The sequence below is a fragment of the Gadus macrocephalus genome, chromosome 20 (assembly GCF_031168955.1).
Source record: "Gadus macrocephalus chromosome 20, ASM3116895v1".
Lineage (NCBI taxonomy): Eukaryota > Metazoa > Chordata > Actinopteri > Gadiformes > Gadidae > Gadus > Gadus macrocephalus.
In genome coordinates, this window is record NC_082401.1 from 15,523,205 (window position 1) to 15,539,068 (window position 15,864).

The 15,864-nt window shown below is 42.4% G+C and overlaps 2 protein-coding genes across 2 annotated transcripts; both read right to left on the reverse strand.

The window, feature by feature from the left end:
* Positions 1 to 4,378: 4,378 nt before the first annotated feature.
* Positions 4,379 to 6,864, reverse strand: tex30 (testis expressed 30). The gene is made up of 5 exons (XM_060039917.1): positions 6,766 to 6,864; positions 6,433 to 6,669; positions 6,180 to 6,231; positions 5,148 to 5,365; positions 4,379 to 5,009 (listed from the first exon to the last, which is right to left on the reverse strand). Exons 1-5 carry the CDS (start codon positions 6,781 to 6,783, stop codon positions 4,830 to 4,832), a joined length of 705 nt encoding a protein of 234 aa, XP_059895900.1. The 5' UTR covers positions 6,784 to 6,864; the 3' UTR covers positions 4,379 to 4,829.
* Positions 6,865 to 6,936: 72 nt separating this feature from the next.
* poglut2 (protein O-glucosyltransferase 2) lies at positions 6,937 to 15,218 on the reverse strand. Its single transcript, XM_060039916.1, has 10 exons — positions 14,605 to 15,218; positions 13,808 to 14,013; positions 12,894 to 13,099; positions 11,934 to 12,011; positions 11,122 to 11,294; positions 10,444 to 10,681; positions 8,961 to 9,170; positions 8,544 to 8,633; positions 7,568 to 7,672; positions 6,937 to 7,126 (listed from the first exon to the last, which is right to left on the reverse strand). Exons 1-10 carry the CDS (start codon positions 14,787 to 14,789, stop codon positions 7,109 to 7,111), a joined length of 1,509 nt encoding a protein of 502 aa, XP_059895899.1. The 5' UTR covers positions 14,790 to 15,218; the 3' UTR covers positions 6,937 to 7,108.
* Positions 15,219 to 15,864: the final 646 nt, after the last annotated feature.

Here is a 15,864-nt window from a genome sequence, read left to right on the forward strand (position 1 = left end):
TTTTTATTGGTCGTTATGAAAAAAAACACAAGGGGTAACACTGTCGCTTTTTATTGGTCGTCATGAAAAAAAACACAAGGGGTAACACAGTTGTTTTTCATTGGTCGTCATGAAAAAAAACATAGGGGGCAACACTGTTGTTTTACTTTGGTCGTGATGAAAAAAACCACAAGGGGTAACAATGTTGTTTTTCCTTGGTCGTCATGAAAAAAAACAAAAGGGGTAACACTGTTGTTTTTTATTGGTCGTCATGAAAAAAAACATAAGGGGTAACACTGTTGTTTTTATTGGTCTTCATGAAAAAAAACATAAGGGGTAACACTGTTGTTTTTTATTGGTCTTCATGAAAAAAAACATAAGGGGTAACACTGTTGCTTTTTATTGGTCGTCATGAAAAAAAACTTAAGGGGTAACACTGTTGTTTTTATTGGTCTTCATGAAAAAAAACGTAACGGGTAACACTGTTGTTTTTTATTGGTCCTCATGAAAAAAAACATAAGGGATAACACTGTTGTTTATATTGGTCGTCATGAAAAAAACATAAGGGGTAACACTGTCCTTTTTTATAGGTCGTCATGAAAAAAAACATAAAGGGTAACACTGTTGTCTTTGTCAAATAAAATATAAGGGGTAACACTGTTGTTTTTCTTTGGTCGTCATGAAAAAAACCACAAGGGGTAGCACTGTTGTTTTTTATTGGTCGTTATGAAAAAAAACACAAGGGGTAACACTGTCGCTTTTTATTGGTCGTCATGAAAAAAAACACAAGGGGTAACACAGTTGTTTTTCATTGGTCGTCATGAAAAAAAACATAGGGGGCAACACTGTTGTTTTACTTTGGTCGTGATGAAAAAAACCACAAGGGGTAACAATGTTGTTTTTCCTTGGTCGTCATGAAAAAAAACAAAAGGGGTAACACTGTCGTTTTTTATTGGTCGTCATGAAAAAAAACATAAGGGCTAACACTGTGGTTTTTTATTGGTCGTCATGAAAAAAAACATAAGGGCTAACACTGGTTTTTTATTGGTCGTCATGAAAAAAAACATAAAAGGTAACACTGTTGTCTTTGTCAAGTAAAATATAAGGGGCACTGTTGTTTTTCTTTGGTTGTCATGAAAAAAACCACAAGGGGTAACACTGTTGTTTTTTATTGGTCGTTATGAAAAAAAACACAAGGGGTAACACTGTCGTTTTTTAATGGTCGTCATGAAAAAAAACATAAGGGGTAACACAGTTGTTTTTCATTGGTCGTCATGAAAAAAAACATAGGGGGCAACACTGTTGTTTTTCTTTGGTCGTCATGAAAAAAACCACAAGGGGTAACAATGTTGTTTTTCCTTGGTCGTTATGAAAAAAAACAAAAGGGGTAACACTGTCGTTTTTTATTGGTCGTCATGAAAAAAACCATAAGGGGTAACACTGTGGTTTTTTATTGGTCGTCATGAAAAAAAACATAAGGGGTAACACTGTTGTTTTTTATTGGTCGTCATGAAAAAAAACAAAAGGGGTAACACTGTTGTTTTTTATTGGTCTTCATGAAAAAAAACATAAGGGGTAACACTGTCGTTTTTTATTGATCGTCATGAAAAAAAACATAAAAGGTAACACTGTTGTCTTTGTCAAATAAAATATAAGGGGTAACACTGTTGTTTTTCTTTGGTCGTCATGAAAAAAACCACGAGGGGTAACACTGTTGTTTTTTATTGGTCGTTATGAAAAAAACCATAAGGGGTAACACTGTGGTTTTTTATTGGTCGTCATGAAAAAAAACATAAGGGGTAACACTGTTGTTTTTTATTGGTCGTCATGAAAAAAAACATAAGGGGTAACACTGTTGTTTTTTATTGGTCTTCATGAAAAAAAACATAAGGGGTAACACTGTTGCTTTTTATTGGTCGTCATGCAAAAAAAACAAAAGGGGTAACACTGTTGTTTTTTATTGGTCGTCATGAAAAAAAACATAAGGGGTAACACTGTTGTTTTTTATTGATCTTCATGAAAAAAAACATAAGGGGTAACACTGTCGTTTTTTATTGATCGTCATGAAAAAAACCATAAAAGGTAACACTGTTGTCTTTGTCAAATAAAATATAAGGGGTAACACTGTTGTTTTTCTTTGGTCGTCATGAAAAAAACCACGAGGGGTAACACTGTTGTTTTTTATTGGTCGTCATGAAAAAAAACATAAGGGGTAACACTGTTGTTTTTATAGGTCTTCATGAAAAAAAACATAAGGGGTTACACTGTTGTTTTTTATTGGTCGTCATGAAAAAAAACACAAGGGGTAACACTGTTGTTTTTTATTGGTCGTAATGAAAAAAAACACAAGGGGTAACACTGTTGTTTTTTATTGGTCGTCATGAAAAAAAACATAAGGGGTAACATTGTGTTTTTTTATTGGTCGTCATGAAAAAAAACATAAGCGGTAACACTGTTGTTTTATATTGGTCGTCATGAAAAAAAACATAAGGGGTAACACTGTTGTTTTTCATTGGTCGTCATGAAAAAAAACATAGGGGGCAACACTGTTGTTTTTCTTTGGTCGTCATGAAAAAAACATAAGGGGTAACACTGTTGTTTTTATTGGTCTTCATGAAAAAAAACATAAGGGGTAACACTGTTGTTTTGTATTGGTCGTCATGAAAAAAAACATAAGGGGTAACACTGTTGTTTTTTATTGGTCGTCATAAAAAAAACATAAGGGGTAACACTGTTGTTTTTATTGGTCGTCATGAAAAAAAACATAAGGGGTAACACTGTTGTTTTTTATTGGTCGTCATGAAAAAAACCATAAAAGGTAACACTGTTGTCTTTGTCAAGTAAAATATAAGGGGCACTGTTGTTTTTCTTTGGTTGTCATGAAAAAAACCACAAGGGGTAACACTGTTGTTTTTTATTGGTCGTTATGAAAAAAAACACAAGGGGTAACACTGTCGTTTTTTAATGGTCGTCATGAAAAAAAACATAAGGGGTAACACAGTTGTTTTTCATTGGTCGTCATGAAAAAAAACATAGGGGGCAACACTGTTGTTTTTCTTTGGTCGTCATGAAAAAAACCACAAGGGGTAACAATGTTGTTTTTCCTTGGTCGTTATGAAAAAAAACAAAAGGGGTAACACTGTCGTTTTTTATTGGTCGTCATGAAAAAAACCATAAGGGGTAACACTGTGGTTTTTTATTGGTCGTCATGAAAAAAAACACAAGGGGTAACACTGTTGTTTTTTATTGGTCGTCATGAAAAAAAACATAAGGGGTAACACTGTTGTTTTTTATTGGTCTTCATGAAAAAAAACATAAGGGGTAACACTGTCGTTTTTTATTGATCGTCATGAAAAAAAACATAAAAGGTAACACTGTTGTCTTTGTCAAATAAAATATAAGGGGTAACACTGTTGTTTTTCTTTGGTCGTCATGAAAAAAACCACGAGGGGTAACACTGTTGTTTTTTATTGGTCGTTATGAAAAAAACCATAAGGGGTAACACTGTGGTTTTTTATTGGTCGTCATGAAAAAAAACATAAGGGGTAACACTGTTGTTTTTTATTGGTCGTCATGAAAAAAAACATAAGGGGTAACACTGTTGTTTTTTATTGGTCTTCATGAAAAAAAACATAAGGGGTAACACTGTTGCTTTTTATTGGTCGTCATGCAAAAAAAACAAAAGGGGTAACACTGTTGTTTTTTATTGGTCGTCATGAAAAAAAACATAAGGGGTAACACTGTTGTTTTTTATTGATCTTCATGAAAAAAAACATAAGGGGTAACACTGTCGTTTTTTATTGATCGTCATGAAAAAAACCATAAAAGGTAACACTGTTGTCTTTGTCAAATAAAATATAAGGGGTAACACTGTTGTTTTTCTTTGGTCGTCATGAAAAAAACCACAAGGGGTAACACTGTTGTTTTTTATTGGTCGTTATGAAAATAAACACAAGGGGTAACACTGTCGTTTTTTATTGGTCGTCATGAAAAAAAACATAAGGGGTAACACAGTTGTTTTTCATTGGTCGTCATGAAAAAAAACATAGGGGGCAACACTGTTGTTTTTATTGGTCTTCATGAAAAAAAACATAAGGGGTAACACTGTTGTTTTTCATTGGTCTTCATGAAAAAAAACATAAGGGGTAACACTGTTGCTTTTTATTGGTCTTCATGAAAAAAAACATGAGGGGTAACACTGTTGCTTTTTATTGGTCGTCATGAAAAAAAACATAAGGGGTAACACTTGTTTTTTATTGGTCGTCATGAAAAAAAACATAAAGGGTAACACTGTTGTTTTTTATTGGTCGTCATGAAAAAAACCACAAGGGGTAACACTCGTTTTTTATTGGTCGTCATGAAAAAAAACAAGTTTTTTTTTAGTGCTTTAAAAACAAGAAGTAGAGCTTTAAAATCAATTCTATAAATAACTGGAAGCCAGTGTAAGAACTTTATGATTGAGGTGATGTGCTCACTCATTTTAGTCCTAGTTAGCACCCTAGCAGCACCAGTTGGGGGATTTCTTAACCTCTCAACAGTAGAGAATAGCATGAGCATTATTCATGTTCCTGTTAATAATAGCCCGCCAGAGGCTACCAGGTTGTATGATTGAGTTGGGGATGGGCTGGACATTAGTCGGGGTTGGGGCTGTTAGTGGAGCTGGAGGTCAAGCTCCACATACACGCTGATAGCCAAAGCGACATGCGAGTCTCCACCTATTGGCTCTGCACTTGCAGTGAGGACCACCAGCGTGAAAGTGCATTACGCGCCTGTAGTAGGCTGTAATATAGACTATTAAGATAGATATTTATTCAAGATCAAAAGAGCGAAGCCATACAGTCCTAGGACCCTCAGCTCTGGTCCTTCACGTGTGCTGCGTGTTTCAAAGTCCAAGTGACGACCCGCAAGTTCACCTCATCCAACACGGAGTCTTCCGACCTTCCGCGCACTGCGAGCCCGTGGCCGCCTCCTTCTAGCCACAAAACATCTACTGGGGCCTTCATGTCCTTCACCACTGTTTCTAAAAGGGCCTGTCAAAAGACGAAATACTGTAAGTATATGGAATTGCAAAAGATCCATGTATTACTGTTGCAGACTTGATGACACAGTCAAGATACAATCACGAGTTATCCACGCGGTGATGCATTCAAGCGTTGGGTATTGTTTACCCTGTCACACATGTCGTCCACGGTGCCCGACACGAACAGTACGGGCATCTCCTCGGGGAGTCCCCGGAGATCCTCGCTGCGCTGACGGTGGGCGTGCGTCTGTCTCGGAGGGTGTAAGGGGAACGACAGACAGATGACGCCCGCTACTGCCTCCGCCGAGGCCGCCTCGCTCAGCTGCCGGGCGAGGGCCACCGCAGCCCGGGAGCCCATGGACCTGCCTGTAGACGGTGTGGATTGATGGTGACATAAGTTTTATGAAGGCCAACATGTGTCCATTCATTTAGCATTGTGGAACACATCGACAAAATGTAGCGTTTGTTGTTTTAGGAGGGCATATGACCTAAGGTCACGTGTTCTCGGTAATAAAACAACATAAAAGATGTAAACCAAATAAATGTCTCGCAATGCATCTGTTATAATGACCAAGTAAACCATCTTTATTCTTTAAGTAGCTGTACTGAACATTAACACATTTAAGTAGCATGGAAAGTAAATCACCCTCATGTAAGTATTCCAGATGTGATGGTCTTTGCTTATTTTTTGGTTGAGTATATTAATATTGAAATATAATAAATATAATATAAAATATAATGTTTTTACAATAATGTGGCGACTCCTCCGGGGTCGCGCAGGGGGTCCTGGGAATTGGTGTTGTCAGTTGACAAAAGGGGCTTTTGTCGTTAGGTTAAGTGGGGTAAATGGGTTCGGGGGTGTTATTTGGTTGCGTGTAGTTGTGTGTTGTTTAATGTTAACATGTGTATGTATCGTTGCCGCCACCGTCACTGACTATGACATGTTTGTTAGTTCGGTGTGCTGTTTTCCTTATACGTTGAGGGTGTTGAATAAAGGTAGTCTGCAGTCGTGCGGTATATTGGACGCAGAGCTACAATTTACTAAAAGCTGGACTCCGTGTGCTTCTTGGCCGCCGCTACAATACCATTGAGGGTCTGTAGACCTAAACTTTATTTATCATGCAACAGTGCTAGAAGAACCTTAGCAATATTGAATGGGGAATCAAGAAGAATTTCTTACCTCCAAGGAATATGTGTCTGATGCTGAACTTCTCCAGCGTGTTCAAGTATTCCTGGCCAATCAGATGAACGTACAGTGTAAAGTGACAATTAAATCCCCCCCCCCACACACACAGTTTAACACACACACACACACACACACACACACACACACACACACACACACACACACACACACACACACACACACACACACACACACACACACACACACACACACACACACACACACACACACACACACACACTCTTACCCACACAGCCTTGTAGGCTCTAACTCTGTAGGGCAGGTTTAAACCTTTGCAGGTAAACCGCAGACAAAGCGACCCACTAGACGCCAGGGCCTGGGCGACGGACACCAGGTGTTTGAAGTTCATGTCCCCGCCCGCCCCGTGGGTCAGGACGACCGCCGTGTGTACAGCCCCTGCTTGGGTAGGGACGCACAGAACGGCGTCCAGAAGCTTAACACCAAACTGCACCTTAACCTTTTCCTGAAAACAGATGAGGATACTTGGGTAGCAACGTTTTTTGGTTGTACATATTGAAGGAATTATGACCTAGACATCAGTTGTTATAATGTAAAGTACCTCACAGAACTTGTCCATCTTCTGTCTTCTTCGTTTTGAATTTCGCGGTTAAAATGTAACTAAGCGCGGCTGACATCTAGCGGACAGGAGTGAAGAGTGCGGATTTACAACTTTTTCTTGACATGATCTTCCTTTATTATGCGTGTGTGTAAAAAATGAGATTACAGGCCGTTTTTAAACAAACATAGAAAAAATAGATTTATTATAAAAACAACATTCATTTAACATTCATGTCAGAGGAGGAAATTCCAACAATTCACAATTTGGCAAATGAATCCTTTCACAATGCAAATTAATTAATTAATACATACTAATAAAACACAGCACTTGGATGATGGATCAATCAGAGTTCATCCTTGACCTGGAAAACAAACAATCGTTTTAAGAAATTAGGTTTGATCACACACACATAGAAATTGTTTATTCAATACAGCGACATATACTTGCATCACTTGATTATCTGAGTAGTGATGCATCTAAATCATGATGCAATGCATTGATCAATATATAAAACCAACAAATGTAAATCAAACAACGGGACATCTCTGATTAGATTCCCAAAGTGAATATGATGGATTGACACATACAGAAGTAAATATATAATGAATGCATTGAATCATCCGCTACAGTAGCCTATGCAGGAAATACTCTTTTGGACAAGAAGCATCGACTGCCAGCTTTGCGATCAGGTGCTGTGTAGTGGCTCCTTATGGCCATCAGAGGGCGGCAGTGTGCTTTCTCTAGCACTGCAAAAAAGGACTGAAGCCAGCACAGAAGAACACAATTCAATGCTAATACTTACAGTTCTTCTTTGACAAGCGCATGGGAAAAGGTCATCACTAGGTTGCTCTACCAGTGTCATTCCACTGCGTACAGTTGGCTCTGCGACCTGGAGCTCAGCATACTTCTGCATGATGAGAATTGGACATAATACAAACTATTCATTTTCATATGGAGATGAATGACATTGTAGCTCATCTTGACACCGAGCCTGATATGATTAAAATGTTCGAGAAGATTATTTGATTAACTTGGAAGAGAAAAGAAGCAGAAAATCTCAATGAAAAATAAAACGCATGTTATTTTTATTTTTTTTATGTAATGAGCCCTATTAGCGTTATTATATATTTGAACTGCCAAGCTCAACACACCACAGGGTGAGTATTTTGTCCAGTGAATACATGAAGTCCATGAATTGGACCCAGTAGATATAGCGCATTTCATTATGAGCAGAAAGTTGTTTCTGAAGTCTGCATAGTCTTTTTATTTTTTAACAACATCATTGTGTGTGGACTGCGCTGATGGAGCCAGGGTTTTCCTATGGGGACGGAATTGCTTCAACCCCTGTCAAGAAGCTATGCTACAGCACACATATACCATGGGGAGTGAAGGCAACGTTAAAAAGGGAAAAATATCTCTTACCCCGAATAGCCTCCCGAATAAGGGGCTTGACTGAGCATGCAAAAGTACACTTTTTATTTAATTGGCTAACTTTACTTACCAAGTCAATAAAAGGGTCATGAATACCTATGCTTACAGCCTCACAAACATCTGATTTGACATTTATTTCATAAATACATTATTTTATTTGGCAGTTCAAGGCAATGTAGAAAAATCAAGAGGCACTTCAAGGCCACGGAATTGGCACTATAACTCAAAGGTAGCTCGGCTTTGAGTGATTCAATGGTTTTATATGCTTACGTCTAAAATACCTTCAAAGGTTTTTTGTCTGTATACGTGGTGCACCTATGATAATAAAGGAAAGACATACACTTTACCTCAAAGAGTTTGTAGTAGTAGCAAAAGATTCTGTCTCCCATGAGGTTATTGCGGGCAAACTGTTGGCCTGCGACTCCAATGTCCCTTGCCTAGAAGAAAAGAGCAGATACGTCACTGGGGTTTATAAAGGTAACCAACACGTCTGAATACTGACCGATGATGTCCGCATTAATCCCATTTACATCATGTGCCATACTACATTAAATAACAAATAATAATAAATTCAATATATAACAAAAATATATGTGCTACAATTTAATAACGTGTTTTTTTCTTCATCAACATCAATAGCAAACGTAGCTTGTTATGTTTTTTTATATTTTCCTCCTTGACTGAATTGGTTTGCATCATCATCATCATCAGCATGATGCAATCTTTACCTCCTTGTAAAAACTGAAACCAATGAAGACCATCACCTCTTGGTCGTGGTCTTTGGCCCACTGGATCTTCTCCAGCAGGTCTCCCAGGTCCGCCCTCACAGGGATGTAGTGGGTCCAGGGCTTTAGCTCGTTGTAGAAGTGCTCGTAGTACCCAGAGTCCAGCTTCATCACCACGCTGTCCCCCGCCAGCAGGTACGGGAGCCGGTACGCCGCCACCGTGCCGTCCACGTTGATCTGGTACTTGTACTGGGAGGGGGGGAGAAGAGCGGGCCGGGTTGGGGACGAGCCAGGTTTGATGGGTTCTACTAAAGCTGAACTAGCCATGAAGATTATCGAAAAATAAGAAAAGTCCCAGAGAAAGCCACTTCTATGCAAAATATATTTTTTCACATTAAAATGGCATCTCAATGCAAAATCACTCCAAAATACATTTTTATCCTCTTTTTTTATTTAATGGCCGGAGCTAGTTCTGGAGACACTCTAGCCATGCCCCCCCCACCATCAGCCGACAGCTAACGGCGTCCAATCAAACACACGTACACTAATTGACGCGGCCAATTTAAGACCTTCCGTCTCAAAACACACTCTCTGCGAAGTTCGGTGAGCAGAATTTCACCCCCCACCACCCAAGCCTCCACCGGCTTTTGCGCTGTATTGTATGTAACCAATACAATGGCTTGACATATCTGATGTACCCCATGGGGGATTGTATAGTGCTCCCTGTTGTCAAATGTCAGTATTCTGTATCTTACATCTGTAGGTCATGCTTTAAATCCCATAGCAGGGAGCACCAGAAAAGAGGGCAACCATACCACTCAACTATAATGTAAACCCATTTCATGAAATAAATGGTTAATTCTATGACATTAGTGATACCCGACAGGTTTATTCTCGGGCTGAAAAAAATACATTTACTTTAACATGCTCTACTTGACACTAATGGTGCGTTTCCACTGCAGGGTGCGGTACGGTTTGCAAAGGTGCGGTACGGATTGCGTTTCCACCGCCAAAAGTGGGCGTGACCCGGACTGAGCCGTACTCGTTTTGCCCTCGTCTTCAGTACTCCTCCGTTGGGGTACTGAGACGCCTGAAAGGGTGCCGGAAAATTCGAGCTACACACCCCCTCCGTTGATTGGTCGACAGAATCGTCACTTCCGGGCGACGTGGGGATAAAAACAAACAAACAGTAGCCTCGAGGTATTTATTCTTTACAATGAACGTGTCGCGTAAAACGCTTGCTTGGGCGAACAAGGAGGTGGAGACGTTCCTCTGCCTTCTTGGGGAGGAAGCCGTTGTTTACGTTGTTTACGTAGCTGCCGCGGCGATCGACATCCGGCCTACCATAAAGGGTACTGTCGGCGGTGGAAACGCGACCTCGGAACTGAGCTGGCCTATACTGCCCCCTCCCTCCCGGACTGAGGCGAACCGAACCCTGCAGTGGAAACGCGGCATATTGCACCCATTTGACCAAAGGCACCCAGCGTGCCTGGAGCAATAAGTGGACCTCCTCCCTCCTCACCTTGAAGAAGTCAAAGAAGGACACGTGTTTGACCAGCGGGCCGTAGAGAGCCTCGTCGTGTTTGAAGAAGAAGAAGTTGGTGAAGGCGGCGTCCACCACGTCGGGGTGGGTGCGGGACAGCTTCACCAGCTCCAGGCGCTCCTTGCGGCTGTCCCGGCCGCGCCAGAAGGCCGTGGCGTTCTTCTGGTCCCAGGGCACACCGGTGTTGGACTGCACCGACATCATGTCCAGGCTGACCCTGCAGCGTGCGGAGAAGGGAACAGGGGGTCACAGTCTTGGACCCTACAGTTATAGGAGACAGAATAACCTCTCATCCCACTGCAGAGCATATTGGAGGGCTGGGAAAGAGAGGGATCATGGTTAGGAACCAGACCCACTGTGGGTTAACCCACTGAAAAGACTGAAGGTCGACAAAGATCACGACAGTAGGGATCTGACCCTTGCAGTGGACACTTTGCAAAGTGTCAAACAACTGCACTAATGCGTAGACAAAGGAGCTCCCTAAAATGTCATGTGAGTGAGTGAGTGAGTGAGTGAGTGAGTGAGTGAGTGAGTGAGTGAGTGAGTGAGTGAGTGAGTGAGTGAGTGAGTGAGTGAGTGAGTGAGTGAGTGAGTGAGTGAGTGAGTGAGTGAGTGAGTGAGTGAGTGAGTGAGTGAGTGAGTGAGTGAGTGACTTGCCTTCCCATGGTCTCCAGGACGGACTCGGTCAGGTCGTAGGTCGGCATGACGATGTCCCAGGTCTGGTTGGAGCCGCACCAGGAGAAGATGGGGTGGAGGCGGTCCGAGGCCTGTCTCTTCTCCAGCGGCCAGTCGCCCAGGTTGACAAAGAACTCCACGTCAGGCACTCGCACCTGCATGCAGGCAAGAGGGATGGCTGTTTGTTTATCAGCTACAAAGTGATATCTATTAAATATATAATTATATATAAATAGGTAAATAAATGCACAATTAATTTTATTATCTATACATGTTTTGGCTTTATTATCGAGTCCCATGGGCAAACTGAATACACGTATTTGTATTCTATTTCTGCTGTGGTCAAACCGTGTCCGCGGTATTCCATACAAACCGTTATCTGGGGTCAGCAAGTGGACCCATAATACCCCCCTCCTAAGGAGCTGGAGGGACGGCTTGGTAGATACCGATCAGCTTGAACCGAGTAGTAATCGTTTCCGGGTTACCTCAACAGCTTGAACCACTCAAAAACAACGGCTTCTACCGCGCTGCGCAGTGTAATTGACATACACATTGGGGCCGTGCTCTGAACCAACACGGACGTCTCGGTTTAGTACCGGTACCAGTGCTAATGTAAGTCCCGGCATTATTTGATTAATCGTTTTATTAAACGCCTTACTCAAATCCATTCTCTGTCTAATTAATACACAAAGTAAGAGATAGACAGATGTCAGAGGTTTTATTCACCAGACATCACATGATTAGACACCGTTGGTTGTTTAAAGGATGATCTGTTTTGGATGGGTCCACCATACCTTCCTCGTCAGGGACAGGAGGAGTGCATCCATGAAGATCCGGAATCCTACATGCTCTCCCATCGTCTTGATGTAGACCTGAAGAGGACGAGAAACGGCAAATATTCACAATATATTCAATTAAAAAGCACAATATGAAATGCACTGGTCCAAAGTTGGGCCAGGTCCATCAGCCTTTTTTTTTTTTTGGGTGAAATCAGTCAAAAGGTCAAACGATACATCCACATGAGACCTAGAGGGTTTCCTCATTGACTTGTGCCCTGAGGGAACAATTTGTACCACAAAGGAATATAACAATGATACATTCCCTCATGGTTGCACAAGCTGTACATAAAGGTAGTCCATTACACATGGGACCACAGATCACTGACTGCTGACAAATTACCAGTGATCTGCAGGTAACACTAGCGCTGTGCGATCACTGCTCTGGGCGTATTATCTTGCCAGCGACCTGGATCGACTTCCCTTCGCCTCCACGATTTATGTCTGCTTTACTGCTGACAAACACCTGGCTCCTTCAATGGTCTTCAGACTGCAGCCTGTCCGATACACAGCCCCAGGCAGCCTTCGACTATTCAGCAATCAACGCTCCGCTATTCTGAACACCCACCCATGCCCTTTGGAAGAAACAATCCATGAAAGAATGTGGAAAAAAAATTAAGCGCTAAGCTGCGAAATGTCATCTTTTGTAAGATTGTGAAGGTCTGGGTAAGAAATTGACGTTCCTCATGTTCAATGCAAGAAACCTCGAATTTTAAAGGTCACCCATCTGACTATAATCTTGTGAGAAAGGGGGGCAGGGAAACCAAACGTCCTTTCACACCTTTTGTTGCACTCCTTTTCAATAAAGTTGCCTAAATTCGTCACAGTCCTTTGAAACAACCACACTGTCTGTAACAAACTGTTTCAGAGGCTGTGGCCGCAGCAGGGTGTTGTAAGTAAAGCCCAGAGTCCGGCTACCTTGTTGTCTTTGACCGTGTAGTGGCACAGGCTCTGCCGCTGGCCGAAGCGCTGGGGGATCTCCCGGGCGTTGCGCTCGGGGTCCACCCTGGGGAACGCGGCCAGGTCCAGCTCTATCTGGGGGAAGGAGACAGGACAGCGCATGCTGGACTCCCAGGCCGGGCCACTCGGCTGGGGGCAGTCACAGCCCTCGTGGTGCACGGGGCCTGGAGGTGGGGGTAGTGGTGTTAATATGGACTGAGGTGGGGGTAGAGGTGTTAATATGGACTGAGGTGGGGTTTATGTTTATGTTTTATAGAAAGGGCAGAACAGCTGGATACATATCTGTATATCATTTTGATTGGAACATTTTCTTTTTGACCATTTTGTGTATTTTTTTAAGGCGAAAGATCTCAGTTACAACGTTTTTTTTGGGAGAGACATGCAGAATAATTACAACATGTTTTCAAACTATAAATAATCGTTTGAATAATCGTGATTTCAATATTGACTCGTGATTTTTCCCATAATCGAGCAGCCCTAGTGTGTAGGTGTGTGTGTGTAGGTGTGTGTGTGTGTGTGTGTGTGTGTGTGTGTGTGTGTGTGTGTGTGTGTGTGTGTGTGTGTGTGTGTGTGTGTGTGTGTGTGTGTGTGTGTGTGTGTGTGTGTGTGTGTGTGTGTGTGTGTGTGTCACAAGAGGGTACACATTCAAAGAAGCATTGCTTGAAAGCATTTTCGTGTTTGTATAAAACCTGCAACAACTGCGTTGAATACTTGGCGTGCAAGTACCAACTTCTCTCCTGAAAGAACGGTCATATCCATTATCAATGACATGGCCCAAAGCATCTGATTACATATGGCAACAGAATTAATCAGGGGGGCTGTGACGCAGATTTGAACCACACTCCAAACAGACAGTGTTGTTGATGTTCTACCTGGAAGAATGAATGGAGACATGGCAACGTGCTTCTCCTTCAGCAGAACCTGGATGTGCAGGTCCGTGTAGCTGGCGTACATCCGGTAGCGCACCAGGAACGAGCCGTCCCGTCGGTCCAGGACTTGGATCCATATTCTGGCAAACTGCTCGGTGGAAGACGAGATCTTCACGTCAAAGGTCTTCTCCCCAGGAGACGAGGTGAGGCTGCAGGGAGACGATGGCGAGACACAAACTTGTTATTCTGATGAGTTGATACCCTCTGCTACTAACATTTTAGAAATAAGAGCATCAAATAATTATTATCGCCTCGATAAGTGGGTCATTGTCAATGGGGAGAAATGCACCCAGATTATCTTTCCCAGAAAGAGTGTAAGGCTAGACGTTGCAGTATTTATTTCCTTATTCTCATTCATAACGGCAAAAAGACTAAGTGAATGTATTTTATGGACTATGCAATTCATATAAAAAGGCAGGTAGTTCATTGTTTATTCAACTTTAATACTAATTTTGACTTTAATAATTGTACTGTATATATCAGTAGACTATTAATATGCATTTATATTTATTGTGAGTAATTCATGTGTACTATATTAAAGTACTAAATTATAATGATAAGGTTAAAAGGCTTCATCCAGCCACGAAACACACTTTTGACCTTTGGACGGTCAAACATTTAGAAAAGTTAGTTCATATGGACAGACTTCAACTTTTTGAAGTCTGAGTTTGCTGTAGCTGAGGTATTTTACATCCCCATTGTCGTGTGCGGGGTACGACGCGATACTTCGCTCTACTTACTTCCTCCCAGAGCCGTCCACCGCCTGTATGAAGAAGAAGCGAGCGGGCAGGACGATGTCGGTTTCGAGACCCGGTCCCCAGACCAGAGTATGGGCAGCACTGGGCACGGACTCGGCCGGAGCCTCCGGGGTAGCATACGTTACCAGCCCAAGGCTGCAGCCGAGCAGCAGACACGACAGCAACATGGTGGCCACACGTCAGCCTTCAGACGAGCGGGGATCCGTTATAATGTCAGGATGTGGTCGGCTCTTCCTTACAGCAGACCCGAGGCGACACATATGCCTGACATAACGGTATGAGGATGTCAAAACCGCAGAGGATTTGCCTGTCTCTGGTGGGCTGCTCGCCCTTTTAGCACTCCTGCCGGTGTTGAAAACACCCCGAAACAATGTGTCCCATTCGGCTGACGTCAACGTGGCAGTCTGAGAGGGCTGATGTTTGGTTCCAGATGAGCCCCGCTGTTACATTGTGATCGCTTACCAAATTAAAACTCGATTTCAATATTTGGCCAATTTATAAGAGGCGACTTTGGGCGAGAGCGCCATGAGCGTTAATGATCTCATTGGCCGCTCCCACAGCGTCTGAAACGAATAGGAAACGAATGAGTGAAGGAGCACCAAGCGACCCTCTGATTGGACGGAACCCGGAATGGAAAAGCTGCAATTCTTTTTATCGAAGCAGCGCCTTTTTTCCAGGTTTCTCCAATTCCTCAGATGTCTCAACACGGCAAAGTGCATGGAAAAACATTGGGCTGCCAAGTCGGAGACACTTATATGATCATTATTTAAAATACAAAGATTGAGGTAATTATGTAGGTGTTAGGTAGACCCAGACAGTACCGCGGGAAGTAGGGTGCTGGGGGTGCTGCAGCCCCTGTCTGAGGCCCTGTCTTATCACAGAAAACGATCATTTCTAAAAACTCCGGCCAAAGTGGAGATTTCTGAAAATGCCGGTCATGTGTTGTCGTGTCAACGGGGAGAAACGGTACACCAAAGACTATTCCTGACACTCCTCTGCCCCGCTGTGTTCGCTCTGGCTGTGGTGGTCGCTCCGCACTGTTTCGGCCCGTGGCAAAGCGAGTCATCCTCGCTGCTGTCCAAGGAGTTTGAGACGCAGCATTTATTTAATGCTCATATGACCTAGTGCTGAAAAAAAGTTATATGAAAAAGTGTGAGGGGAGCGGTGGTGCGCTAAACTTGTTCTGCGAGAAGCTGGATGTGAACCATGGTGTGAACACAACGATCGATTTTCGACTGTGCG